The sequence below is a fragment of the Balaenoptera musculus genome, chromosome 12, assembly GCF_009873245.2.
Source record: "Balaenoptera musculus isolate JJ_BM4_2016_0621 chromosome 12, mBalMus1.pri.v3, whole genome shotgun sequence".
NCBI lineage: Eukaryota > Metazoa > Chordata > Mammalia > Artiodactyla > Balaenopteridae > Balaenoptera > Balaenoptera musculus.
In genome coordinates, this window is record NC_045796.1 from 61905157 (window position 1) to 61919107 (window position 13951).

The 13951-nt window shown below is 39.4% G+C and overlaps 1 protein-coding gene across 8 annotated transcripts in view; it reads right to left on the bottom strand.

Annotated features, from left to right (window-relative positions):
- KLHL32 (kelch like family member 32) overlaps positions 1 to 13951 on the bottom strand; it is a 229167-nt gene that overhangs the window by 118703 nt on the left and 96513 nt on the right. For 7 of the 8 annotated variants that reach the window (XR_005022231.1, XM_036872158.1, XM_036872155.1 and 4 more), the window contains exon 4: positions 12292 to 12399. Coding sequence is in view for 6 of the 8 variants with exons in the window: in XM_036872155.1 (XP_036728050.1) it covers positions 12292 to 12399 (108 nt within the window). In the remaining 2 variants the exon portion in view is untranslated. Of the gene's footprint in view, positions 1 to 12291; positions 12400 to 13480; positions 13542 to 13951 lie in introns of those variants that run through there. The other variant, XM_036872154.1, reaches the window with a different exon arrangement.

Below are 13951 nucleotides of genomic sequence, written 5' to 3' on the forward strand. Positions count from 1 at the left end.
GCCAGAAAAAAAAAGAAAGATAACATATAATGTGGAAGTAAGTGAGAATTTGGGTGAATATGGCTTTTCACTTTCATTCTTCTTTATGTTTGTGTAAACATTTGGGTGATTTTTTCATTTTCAAAAGATGAAAAATAGTAATTTATCTTTATAAAATTTGCACGCTTCTTAATTTTAGTTCTGAAAATAAGGGTGGAAAAACTTTAGGAAGCAAGTAGAATGGCTTATTTATGGAATAATTTGGGATTCTGCAGACACTCATTTTTGCAGGCAGAACTAATGGGGTGTAGCACCACTTTTTTCATGCCTACAAATAACATTAATGTACCAAAACTTTCAGATAGAGCTTCCAAATATTTTTATTTACTTTATTTATTTACATATACTCATTTTCAGAAGGCTCTGAGGCATCAATACGAGCATTTAAAAATTAGGAACATAACTCAAGCAAGGAGAAAATAGGAAACAAAAAGTGATATGAGGTCAGGAGAGGAGATATATTATGTATATATATCCTCATAACTATTAAAAGTGGGCTGCAAATATGGCTCTAAGCTTCCTAGCATCAAAACTAAAAAGGAAATGCAGCCTAACAAAAGATGAAAATACTAAAATGAACTCTAGCTTCTCTAGGCCCTGTGATCTAATGGAAATTTTCCTGCAGAAATTAAGACCAACACTGAATGACTTACCTGGTGATACTTTCAATACCGTCGTACGTGTATTTTATAAACTTTGCATAAAAAGTAAAAGTTAATAAAGAGATGCTTCAAAATTCAGACATTCACTTTTCTGATTTTCTCCCTTGATACCTTGATCCAGGTATAAGACTTAAGAGTAGATGAGCAGTGGTTTTTAATGGAGACAGGACAACCTTCCAGGGAGCAATTTGGAAACGCATGCAGGTATTTTTGGTTGCCCCCAGACGGGGGGACACTAGTGGCCTTTGCTGGGCAGTGGCCAGGCAATGTACAGGACAGCCACCAACTGCAAAGATCTGCCCTAAATCCTGCATATCTGAGTGCCCTGCTGGACATGTACGTAAGTGAAAAACTTGTTTATAAAACTCTAAGCCTAGAATCTAACTGTTTTACATATAAACACAATTTTTTGTTTGTTTTGTGTCAAGATACACTGAATTTTCCAAGAATGCTACCACAATAGAAACCAAAAGAAGACAACTGTTTTGTTTAGTATGGAATTTTACTAAGAGTTGTTCACTATTTTAGAAAATCATGTCGCCTAGGGCATACCCTTGTGATATCTCAGTTGTCAGCAAAACATCCATGTGTCATTCTGCATCTGTATGCAGCTGTCCCAGCATGATGATTCTACCTATAGCTGTAGACAGGCAACTATTTCATTCTGTCTTCTGAAAAGTTCTGCTCCAGCATGTACATACTGAAATACGTATGATTTTCATTATACTCTCTTTCCTTCTGTGTGTTCTTTATATATGGTTAAGACATTCTTATTAATGTTCAGAGTAACTTTGTGTGGGTAAGTTACATTATTAGGAATTTCATTTCAGGATAGTAAAGGTGGCCTTTTTATATTAAGGCCTGATAGATGAGGTTGAGAACCACCAAGCCAGATGGACAAACTGCCTATCTTCTGGGAATCCATTATGTGTATAATTTCTCCCAATGAACTTTTAATGAGAGCTTTCTAGCAAACAGGCTGAGGCTGGCGTGTAATCATTCTCTTTTGCTAAATAAGGGGAAAAGTTCATGTCTTTTAAAAAGCCATCAATAGGCTGACATCCTCTTATGAAAACTAAGGAGCTAATCAAGATTCTCTACTAAATAAACTGTTAACCTCCTTCCACTCAGAGATGATTTGATGGAACACCTAAAGGAAAGGTCAGAATTTCCTTAGGGAATGATTCTGAGTACAGCCAACCCTTAGAAATTCCAATGATCAAGAAAGAACACAATTGTAATGATGTCTGCTTAGAAATATTCCAAACAGGAGTTGCTGCTCATCCACCATAGCAAAGGAAAAACTCAGATGGACAGGATAAAATAAAAAATGTCTAGCAATGGAACTTTCTGCCAAAACAAAGAGAAACAAATGCACGGAAATGCAAAATACATCCTGAGTTAGCTTAGTGGGGTGGACCTACTATTTTGAGTTGCTGTATATTATCTGTTTCTACTTTGGAGGACATCAACTAGAAAAGAACTGATTGTTTCTTGCCCCACTTATGACAATAAAACCATTATCAAGAGCACATAGGGAATACTTCTCTTTCAATTCCCTGTCCTGGCAGTAGGGTGGAGGTGGGAGGTAGAAAGTGTGGGAAGGAGAGGGGAGGACCCAAGGGCAACAAATCCAGATCATTTAAATGGAGTTTTATAGAACGAAGACAAGGTTAAAACAGAGAGGGGCCACACTCATCCTTGTCATCTAATATTACCTCAGTGTTCCGTACGCATGAGCTCAAGCACCTTGGCCCACAGTGGGTTCCTCAGCACAGAATTGATGCCAAGAAAGATTATAAATGCTGTAAGCATATTGTTCAAACACATTTTGTTTTCAATAAGTGACTGAGTTTCACAGTGTGCCAAAGGAAAATGTCTGTGCCTGAAATGTGATTATGACTCAAGCAAAATGCTAGACTAACGCACTGCAGTCTGACTCCATTTCTGATGTATGACTGCTGACAGCTCTCAAGCCCCACCACTCCCTCTTCCCTGCTTGCCCCACACATGGAAGAAAATACAAGAAAGTTTGAGCCCTCTCTCCCTTGATGCTGGTGGAAGCTCAAACCACACAAGCCCACACCCGCGTGGACAACCCTCCAGCCCCACCCCCTAACCACAATAAACACCAAAGCCGATCAATCGCCCCTAACTGCTCTCTGAAGTCATTTTTGGACCTACTGGGGTCCACCCTTTTATCCCCAGCAAACCTCACTATGTGAGTACTAAACCCTTTCCTATCTTCTTGGTGCATGTGTGGTGTTATCAGTCTCAATATCTGAGTCAAATGTTGGGTGGGTGAGAGGGCCATTCTGTTTCTGCAGAGTGACTATCAGACAACTAAGAAACTCCAAACTTGCAAATTATTAAGGAAAATCCAGGAAACACTTTTTTTAAAAAAATCAAAATATCAGTTTTATTACCAAATGGGAAAGCTGACCGCAGAAGTGTGGCCACAGTTATACTTCCTCACACAGAGACGTTTTAGAGATTGTTATGCTGAGCAGACAGCTTTGTAATACCTGCAGTACAAACTATACCCTGAGTCCTTTCTGAGCAGACAGCACACACTGATTTCATGAGGGAGAACTGGCTAGCACGAGGTACAGATTGTCAGAACTGACCCTGCTTTACAGGTAGGGGGCCTCCCATATGACTTCACTTTGCCTGAATCTCTGTTCTCCATGAGGAACAGACAGGCTTTGGGTCCAGTGACGTTGTTCTTGGGTCCTCAGCTGAGAAAAGTAAGCTTCTAGGGATCAGTCAGGATCTGGACTTTTAAAATCTCACTTCTCAGTTTTTCACAATAAACGTTCAGGTCTCCAACCTGTCCTTACCAGTTTTGACCACCAAACCATGTCAAGGATTTATCATTTTACTTGACATCTTGAGATGCTATAAAAATTTCATTTGGCAAATGGTTCTTATCTGTCAAGTTTGACACTTTCCAGGAAACGATGCATGGGAACCTGTAACATCTTCACCCCATAACAATAAACAGACACATCTGCCTGCTTGTTTGTTTCAATAATCCACTGATAAAAGAGAAACTCCCTCCAAAGGCAATAATACAGAGTTTCAAAAGATTCAAGAAAGTGAAAACTCACTGATGGAATTCAAACTTTTTCCCTTCATTTCACTCTTCTCACACTTTCTATGTCAACAATCCAGTTACAGACTCTGGCACAGCTCTGACAAGAATTAACGTAAGAAGAAAATAATCACTTTCTGCACAATTCAAAATATCCTTCCTTGGAATGTGGATTTTAGACTGTGTGCTCTGGAGCCTGGGGCACAGTGTGGGTGCCTCAGGGGCCTCTTACTTGCCAGGCTTCTGTAGGTATTGCCAGGTGAAGAAAGGATTCTGCAGCTAAAATATTTAAACCACTGAATGGTCTTAATGCTGCTCCCAAGAGAAGCATTTAAGAAAAATATCTCCCAGGTTTCTTCCATGTGCTACCATTTAGTTCAACCAGGTTATGTTTATAAGTAAATCTGATGGGGACATTTTCTCATGTAAAGTGAGTGACACATCTATCCCTGAAGGGATGGGTTTATGAGAAGGCAGTTTCAAGTAAGACTCCTGTGACTCTGCTGCCAGGCCTGATGCTGGTCTCTGGAGAAAAGTATTCTAGTTGTAGAGAATAAATACAGTTTCAGTGATCATCAAAATCTAATGCTACAGTGTCTGCCTTACTAGGGCTATAAAAAAAGTCATGTGAACACATTAGGGAATCAAATGAGAATCAGGAAGAAAACCTTTACTATACAAGAGCATGAAAATTAAGGGGCAATTTCTTTTATTTATTTATTTTTTTAATTTTAATTTTATTTTAATTTTTTATACAGCAGGTTCTTATTAGTTATCTATTTTATACATGTTAGTGTATATATGTCAATCCCAATCTCCCAAATCATCCCACCCCTCCTTACCCCCCTTGGTGTCCATACGTTTGTTCTCTACATCTCTGTCTCTATTTCTGCATTGCAAACAGGTTCATCTGTACCATTTTTCTAAATTCCACATACATGCGTTAATATACAATATTTGTTTTTCTCCTTCTGACTTACTTCACTCTGTATGACAGTCTCTAGGTCCATCCACGTCTCTACAAATGACCCAGTTTCATTCCTTTTTACAGCTGAGTAATATTCCATTGTATATATGTACCACAACTTCTTTATCCATTCGTCTGTCGATGGGCATTTAGGTTGCTTCCATGACCTGGCTATTGTAAATAGTGCTGCAAGGAACACTGGGGTGCACGTGTCTTTTTGGATTATGGTTTTCGCTGGGTATATGCTCAGTAGTGGGATTGCTGGGTCATATGGTAATTCTATTTTTTAGTTTTTTAAGGAACCTCCATACTGTTCTCCATAGTGGCTGTATCAATTTACATTCCCACCAATAGTGCAAAAGGGTTCCCTTTTCTCCACACCTTCTCCACCATTTGTTGTTTGTAGATTTTCTGATGATGCCCATTCTAACTGGTGTGAGGTGATACCTCATTGTGGTTTTGATCTGCATTTCCCTAATAATTAGTGATGCTGAGCAGCTTTTCATGTGCTTCTTGGCCATCTCTATGTCTTCTTTGGAGAAGTGTCTATTTAGGTCTTCTGCCCATTTTTGGATTGGGTTGTTTGTATTTTTAATATTGAGCTGCATGAGCTATTTGTATATTTTGGAGATTAATCCTTTGTCCGTTGATTCGTTTGCAAATATTTTCTCCCATTCTGAGGGCTGTCTTTTCATCTTGTTTCTGGTTTCCTATGCTGTGCAAAAGCTTTTAAGTTTCATTAGGTCCCATTTGTTTATTTTTGTTTTTATTTCCATTACTCTAGGAGGTGGGTCAAAAAAGATCTTGCTGTGATTTATGTCAAAGAGTGTTCTTCCTATGTTTTCCTCTAAGAGTTTTATAGTGTCTATCTGGCCTTACATTTAGGTCTTTAATCCATTTTGAGTTTATTTTTGTGTACGGTGTTAGGGAGTGTTCTAATTTCATTCTTTTACATGTAGCTGTCCAGTTTTCCCAGCACCACTTATTGAAGAGACGGTCTTTTCTCCATTGTATATCCTTGCCTCCTTTGTCATAGATTAGTTGACCATAGGTGCGTGGGTTTATCTCTGGGCTTTCTATCCTGTTCCAGTGATCTATATTTCTGTTTTTGTGCCAGTACTATATTGTCTTGATTACTGTAGTATAGTCTGAAGTCAGGGAGTCTGATTCCTCCGGCTCCATTTTTTTTCCCTCAAGATTGCTTTGGCTATTCAGGGTCTTTTGTGTCTCCATACAAATTTTAAGATTGTTTGTTCTAGTTCTGTAAAAAATGCCATTGGTAGTTTGATAGCGATTGGACTGACTCTGTAGATTGCTTTGGGTGGTATAGTCATTTTCACAATATTGATTCTTCCAATCCAAGAACATGGTATATCTCTCCATCTGTTTGTGTCATTTTTGATTTCTTTCATCAGTGTCTTATAGTTTTCTGAGTACAGGTGTTTTACCTCCTTAGGAGGGTTTATTCCTAGGTATTTTATTCTTTTTGTTGCAATGGTGAATGGGATTGCTTCCTTAATTTCTCTTTCTGATCTTTCGGCGTTAGTGTATAGGATGAAAGAGATTTCTGTGCATTAATTTTGTATCCTGCAATTTTACCAAATTCACTGATTAGCTCTAGTAGTTTTCTGGTGGCATCTTTAGGATTATCTATGTATAGTATCATGTCATCTGCAAACGATGACAGTTTTACTTCTTTTTTTCCAAGTTGTATTCCTTTTATTTCTTTTTCTTCTCTGGTTGCCGTGGCTAGGACTTCCAAAACTATGTTGAATAATAGTGGTGAGAGTGGACATCCTTGTCTTGTTCCTGATCTTAGGGGAAATGCTTTCAGTTTTTCACCATTGAGAATGATTTCACCATTTGCTCTGGGTTTGTCGTATATGGCCTTTATTGTGTTGAGGTAGGTTCCCTCTATGCCCACTTTCTGGAGAGTTTTTATCATAAATCAGTGTCGAATTTTGCCAAAGCCTTTTCTGCATCTATTGAGATGATCATATGGTTTTTCTCCTTCAATTTGTTAATATGGTGTATCACATTGATTGATTTGCATACATTGAAGAATCCTTGCATCCCTGAGATAAATCCCACTTGATCATGGTGTATGATAAGAGGCAATTTCTTTTACTTTTCAATTCCCAATTGCATGAGCAGAGTTATACCTAAAAAAAAAAAGTATTTTTCACTTCACAGAGTATCATACTTTTCCAGATTTCCAAAGACTTCAAAATATTAATATTAATAGTTACACAAAATATCCTTGTGAAGACTGTACTAAAGCATTCTCTGCATCAGAGGAAGGTAATTAGGATGTGTGTCCCCACAGAGATGGGTTCTTCCATGATGTTAAGGAACCAAGGGCTGGAGTTATTGGATATGAAGAGAAAAGCAGGGGAACAACAGATACCAAAGAATCTTTTTTATCTGCCCAGATATGATGTAGCTGGTTCATGGCTGACAAGATTTACAGTACCTGGAGGGGTACTACTGGGAAATTTCAAAGGAGACTACAAATCTCACTATCGTTTAGTGCATAGTTTCTCTCTTTACTGGCTTTCTGGAATCTCTCCATCAGACTGCAAGGGACAAAACAGGTGGCGAGTTCTCAGGAAAGTAAGAGGAAGCTAACTGGCTTGAACCCCTTGCTCTACTATATGAAGGCATATAGCACAGTACTTGGCATACAGCCTATCTTCCTTGACATCATGGCAACCAGAGCGCTAAAACAGTGAACTTCATTGTGGTTCTCAGTCCTATTTGCTTTCATTTTGGGTCCTTAGCTACTCAAATTCCTAGAGGCATATCCAAGACCTTTGGGATTGCATGTGTCCTTCCACCTTTTGAGAAGGGCTCTTCTCTCTATGAAAGGGTCTCGGTGTTAAGTGCTCCTCACTCTGGCTGGTTTTCTCAGCAACACTTGTTGCTCCTGGGTGGCCGACCTCTTGTCCGGTTTGGACCGGGATTCCTCCCCTCAGGCAACATCTCCATTAGAATCCTTTTGCCCCCTTCTTTTTCATGTCTCTTCTACTCAGGACTGGTCTGAACTACGAATGAATTCCTGGCCAGAGTTGGAAAGCAAGGAGATTGGGGAGGCCATGGTAACAGGGTCCTCTTGCTCACCAGAGTAAGTGAGAGTTGGTTTTCTTAGGTTCACTTTGTCCTTTTCTCCCTAAGGCAGATCTGCCCAGTGACAGTTTACATCATACCCTCTGCTTTGAACCCAGCTCCCAGAGCCAGCCCAGAAGAGGGCCTGCAGAGAAGCCTGGTTCCTCTGCCCTCCATGGTCAGTTCCGCTGCGCATGGCTGTGCAAGGTCGCCCACGAGGGCTGCGATGCGTGCGGGGCTCTGCTCAGGCTGTACCCCAAGCAGCGTGTGCCCACAGGAAGCACACACCTCTAATTAGTTCAAAGGCAGAATGTGTGTGTTCCTTGATAAGAAAAGTGCATGTATTTTCAGAGGATGTATTAGCATTAGGAGGAAAATTTGATTTTTCTTTAAAATTTCCTGGATGGGATGGGATCTGTGACCAATTTTAAGAAGGCTATGCTTTAGAACAGTGTGTAGGAGGAACACACACACACCTTGTTACACAGTGGCACTCATTCATCACACCTACTCTATACTTCCAATTTCTTTCCCAAGGCAGCAATCATTTTCAGACACTTAAAATACTTAACATTTTATACTATGCTTACTACAACAGACTAAAGGGATAATCAACTGTCAGTAGAAATATCTATAGGTAGATAAATACAATGTTAACTCTGATTTTTACAAATCTACATACATATCAAGGCTAAACACCATATAACAGCGAATGTCTGCAATAGTAAATAACAATTAAGAAATTGAAGAACTACACTTTTATTCACGTTTCCATATTCTAAACTCTTTGCTTAATGTTAATTTCATTTCCAGAGTAAGAGAAAGCTTTTTTGCATTTCCCAAGTATACCACAATTCCACTTTTTGCCATCATCTATGTTCACGTCTCAAAGGGAAAACAGATTTGTTATAGTCATTTTGGTGTTTAAGAAACCAAACTGCCATGGATGTTGTCCAAGAAAGACTGTATTAACTTCCACGTTTCAGCAAAGAATAATCACATACAGAGTACAAGTGCACCAACTCGGAGCCTTCGTGAACTGAGTGTTGGAAGAGCACCCAGGTTGAGAGAACCATCAAAAAGAGTTCACTCTCTAAAATGTCCAAACACTTCCCTGTCTCCTTCAATAAAGTATAACAAATATGACTTAACCCTTTCTTAATGACATAGAACATTATGAAGGGGTTAAGAATAAACAATGGATTTGAAATTAAGAGGACTGGGTTTGACTCACTGGGTCGACATGCCCTGGGAGACTGATCTTGGTCATTCACTGCACCTTCCGGGGCTCGTCATCTTTAAGAGAGGATCACTGAATTCCTCGGAGCTGTCTAGAAGACTAGGCTACACAGCACACGTGAAGTGCCTAGGGCAGTGCCCCAGCTCTTGCAGAGGGTGCTCCATGAAATGCCAGCCCACTTCTTGACCCCTCTGTGCACAATCTGAACCGATGAGTTGCTGCCATATATGCTGCAGGGCTGTCACCCCTGTGTGGAGGCACACGTCAAGAGTGGGTCACTGGGCAGAATAAACGCAACTCTACGTCTTGCCCTAGAGCTTTTTTTTAAGCACTTACATTGGATATATGTGTGTGAGTGTGGTTGTGTGTGTGTGTGTGTGTGTGTGTGTGTGTATAAAAATATATTCTTATTTGGTTTCCTTTTTCTCATAAAAGTGAAATATGAGCATATGACTCCCAGACAATAGGATATGGCTGTCTTTCTGCAAACTTCTTCCCTCTTCCCAAGCAGTCTCCTTACCCTTCAGAAAGTCAGCTCCCCTAATGCCGTTATGCTATCTTCAGCTCATGTTTCATAGATCCTTTGTGCCACAGGCACTTCATATACATATACATATATATGTGTGTGTGTGTGTGTGCGTGTGCGTGTGTGTGTGTGTGTATATATCTCATTAAGAGCAGCTTTATTCATAATCACCAAAAACTGGAAGCAACCAAGATGCCCTTTATATATCCACACAATAGAATGGTACTCAGCAATAAAAATGATCTATCAAGTCACAAAAGACATGGAGGAACCTTAAATGCATATTGCTAAGTAAAAGAAGCCAGAAAAGGTCTACATACTATATGATTCCAAGTATATGACATTTTGAAAAAGGCAAAACTATAGAGACAGTAAAAAGATCCGTTAGCAGTTGTCAAGGGGAGAGGGGGAGAGATGAACAGGTGAGGCAAAGGGGACTTTCAGGGTAAGGAAACATATATATAAATTTATATATATATATGTTTACATATACAGACGTTTACACATATATTTAAGTTTCCATGTACATACATATACACATGTAAACTTAGCCATTGTGAAAGAAACCACAAAACAATCAAGGCCAACAATAAGGCAGCCACTTATATTTGAGTGTGTGTTTTACCTCAGCATTCACAGCAATTTTTGTGCTCTTTTGTTTACCAGTGATTTAAACACGCTTTGCAGTCTATAGCCTCTAAGCTTAAACCATATCGTTGTTAATGCATCTAAGTATAGAAACTACTTATTTGGGTAGCTTTATCAAAAAACAGTATTTACTATTGCATCCCCACTGCACACCAATGAAGTATGAGCTATGGGTTATCAATTGTACTTTAGAGATGGGCAAATGCAGGTATAGCTGTAATTCAGGTGTGAAGAAAGAAATATACACAAGACACAATTGAGAGCTGATGTCTTTCTTTACATCTGTAAACCACAAAGCATACAACACATTATTCACTCACCTCACTAGGAATATGTTTTGGCAGCTCTGTGAAATGCAACTGTCTGCCTTAATTTCCTAAGGCATGATATTTGGTTGGGCTGACCCTGAATTTGTGATCCCTCTCCTTTCTATTTTCCTTTGTACCTGCTACCTGATGGATGACTTTTTCCTTTCTATCACTATTTTCATTTCAGCTGCCAGCATTGCCTCAGTTATTCTATGAAACATATCTCAAACTCTACCAGCTATAGAAAAGAGAATGGATAATATCACACATCTTAATAAGCCTCTAAAGAAAAAAATTTAGTAAAAAGGTGAATTCCCAACATTCTTCAAGACCCAAATACCACATTCTCTGTGAAGATTTGCACTGATGGCCCCAGTTAACCACACTCTCCTTTTTGTTCCCACTATGTCTTGTATTCTGCTTCTATTATACCTCCCATCACAGTGAGGACACGGAACTACGTATATAACTCTCTCTCCCACCAGGATGTGAGCCTGCCAAGAGAAGAAACCCTTATTTTAGCCCAGCAGACACTGAACATAAGTTGGATGAAATGGAATTAAAGAACAAAACTCTATAAAAGAAGATAAACCTCTAGTCGGTATCTGGTTTGATGTAGTGGAGTAGTTCTCAAATGAGAACAGCGGGTGAGGAGGGTGGGCAAAATGGGTGAAGGGTGAAGTTATTTATATTATAACTGAAAGGTACAAACTTTCGGTTATAAGGTAAATAAGTCCTGGGGATGTAATGTATAGCGTGGCAACTATAGTTAGCAATACTGTATTGTATTTTTGAAAGGCGCTAAGACAGTAGATTTTAAAAGTCCTCAGGACACAGAAAATTTGTAACTATATGTGGTGATGGATGTTAACTTATTATAGTAATCATTTTGCAATATATACATATTTCAAATCACTGTTGTACACCTAAAACTAATACAACGTTACATGTCAATTATATTTCAGTTAAAAAATAATTCTAAAAGGAAGGGTTTTGTGTATTCTAATAATTGTTGCACTAACATGAAACTAGATAAGAACCGTGAAGCTTCAGATTTGGATTTATATTGTCTTTATGAAGTTTTGTTTTGATTTGCTATGATAGTCATACACTGACATGGCTTTTGTATTCTACTAGTTGTCACTATTATTCTTTCATTTAAAAAAAGAAAGAAAACGAATGTTCTCTGAAGATTCCTGTAAATCCTATAACAATTTTAATGATGAGCAACTTTGGCTTTTAAACCGTCACATTCTAATCTATTACTTGAGGCCCTGATCCTGAAATGTATGTAGATGACAGGGTGTCAAGATGCTAGACAGAGCTCTTTACGGCTTTAGATTGTTTTTTTTGGGGGGGGGGGAAGTGTTCTTGTTTTTAAGCCAGTAAAGCCATGATTGAGTCACTGAGCTTCAGCGATGACAGTGAGAATTCAAGTTATCTTCCAAACTCTTTCCCATATAATAATTCTTCAGGATATTTTAAAATTACACCAGCAAGCAACTGAGCTAAGATTAAAATATTTAAGATCAAATTATTTTACTTACCTTTCCATTATTTTAGTTGTAACCTTAAGTAGATGTAAAACTTTTTTTAACCTCAAAGTGAGTAACAAGAAAAATACCTAAATCTCATGGATAATCTCCTCTGTTTAGGTGCAGTTAAAAATGTTAAGCCTCTCAGATGACGTTTGGTACCATACCTGTCCTGTGTATGCAAATTCCAGAGCTTGCTTTAAGCCGAGGCTGGTCACACCATGTAAATTCACCTCGTCAGCACCACTTTCCACCATACAAAGACTGAACATGGCCTGAGGTGGGAGAGAAAGGAAGACAGTTATGGGACTTAAAAAGCAAGAGAACAAGACAAAGCCCTAGAGAAACTAGGAAAGAAAAAAGTTTTACAAGTTAAAGACTGATTTTGGTTTTTGAAATGCTTCTGCAAAACTTCCTTCACACAAGCCACTGCAAATCACTTAGCTGTCCAAATAGTTACAGTAACACACAGATGGCTCTGCACACCCCACACACAGAGTGGCGCTGAATCCCACAGCTGTTCTCTGGGGTGACTTGTGTTTAGGCTCTCTCCCTGAACTCATTCTCTCGATCCTGGTGTCCCACAGCTAACCTGATATGGGTAGCAGTCCCGAACATTCTTGCCATAAGACATGGAAAGTAGTGCCTTGTCTCCTGACTTCTCTGCCCTTTTCTCTGCCCCACCTCAATGACGCATCTCATTCCTCTCATCTGCCATAGATCACACCCTCTATTCCAGTTGTTCTCAAAGTGTGGCCCCTGGGTCAGCAACATTAGCATCTCCTGGGAACTCCTTAGAGCATAGATTTATGGAGCTCCAGCCCAGACCTACAGAATCAGAAATTCAGAGCGGGACCCAGCAATCTGGGCTGTAATGGGCCATCCGAGAGACTCTGATGCTTACCTGAATTTGAGAACCACTGTCTTAAGTTATTCAGTGAAAATCAATTTGCCTCCAAACCAATTCTCCAAATGGCCAACTTATTGAAAATCAGTTTGTCAAATGAAAACTTTGAAATTTAAAAAATGCAGGAATTCCCTGGTGGTCCAGTGGTTAGGACTCCACGCTTTCACTGCCGAGGGTGAGGGTTCAATCCCTGGTCAGGGAACTGAGATCCTGCAAGCCATGCAGTGTGGCCAAAAATAAATAAATAAAATAAAATGAAATAAAATTTTAAAAATGAAAACTTACCAAGTTAAACAAATGCATGGACTCCCCTCCCCCACCAAAAAAGAAACCACACTAATTTGTACACCTTTAACAGGTAATAGAGAGAATATTCAATTTTGGGTCACTGATTATGAAATACACTGTTTAGAAAAGTGTACATCTATGTAGTGAAGAATTAACCTTACCCAAAGGGAGGTCTGGCCTTTGCCTTTGGTTTCTGGAAGGTAATCTAGGCCTTTGGAATATCCTGCCTGATAGGAGCATCCCTGTTTCCTGGGGCTTTGGCCACTGACAGTCTAATGACATGATTTATGACAGGAGCTTTGGTCCACACTGTATCAGCTGTGACCTAGTGGGAAGCAGCCGCATAGCACAGGGAGATCAGCTCGGTGCTTTGTGACCACCTAAAGGGCTGGGATCGGGAGGGTGGGAGGGAGAGAGATGCAAGAGGGAAGAGATATGGGGATATATGTATATGTATAACTGATTCACTTTGTTATAAAGCAGAAACTAAAACACCATTGTAAAGCAATTATACTCCAATAAAGCTGTTAAAAAAAAAATAGAGGGACAAGAGACTAAAGGTATTAGTCTGACCTCTAGGAGAGGCTGGAGATGAAAGGTCAGCCACATAGGCAGTCGGTGACTGAGCACCA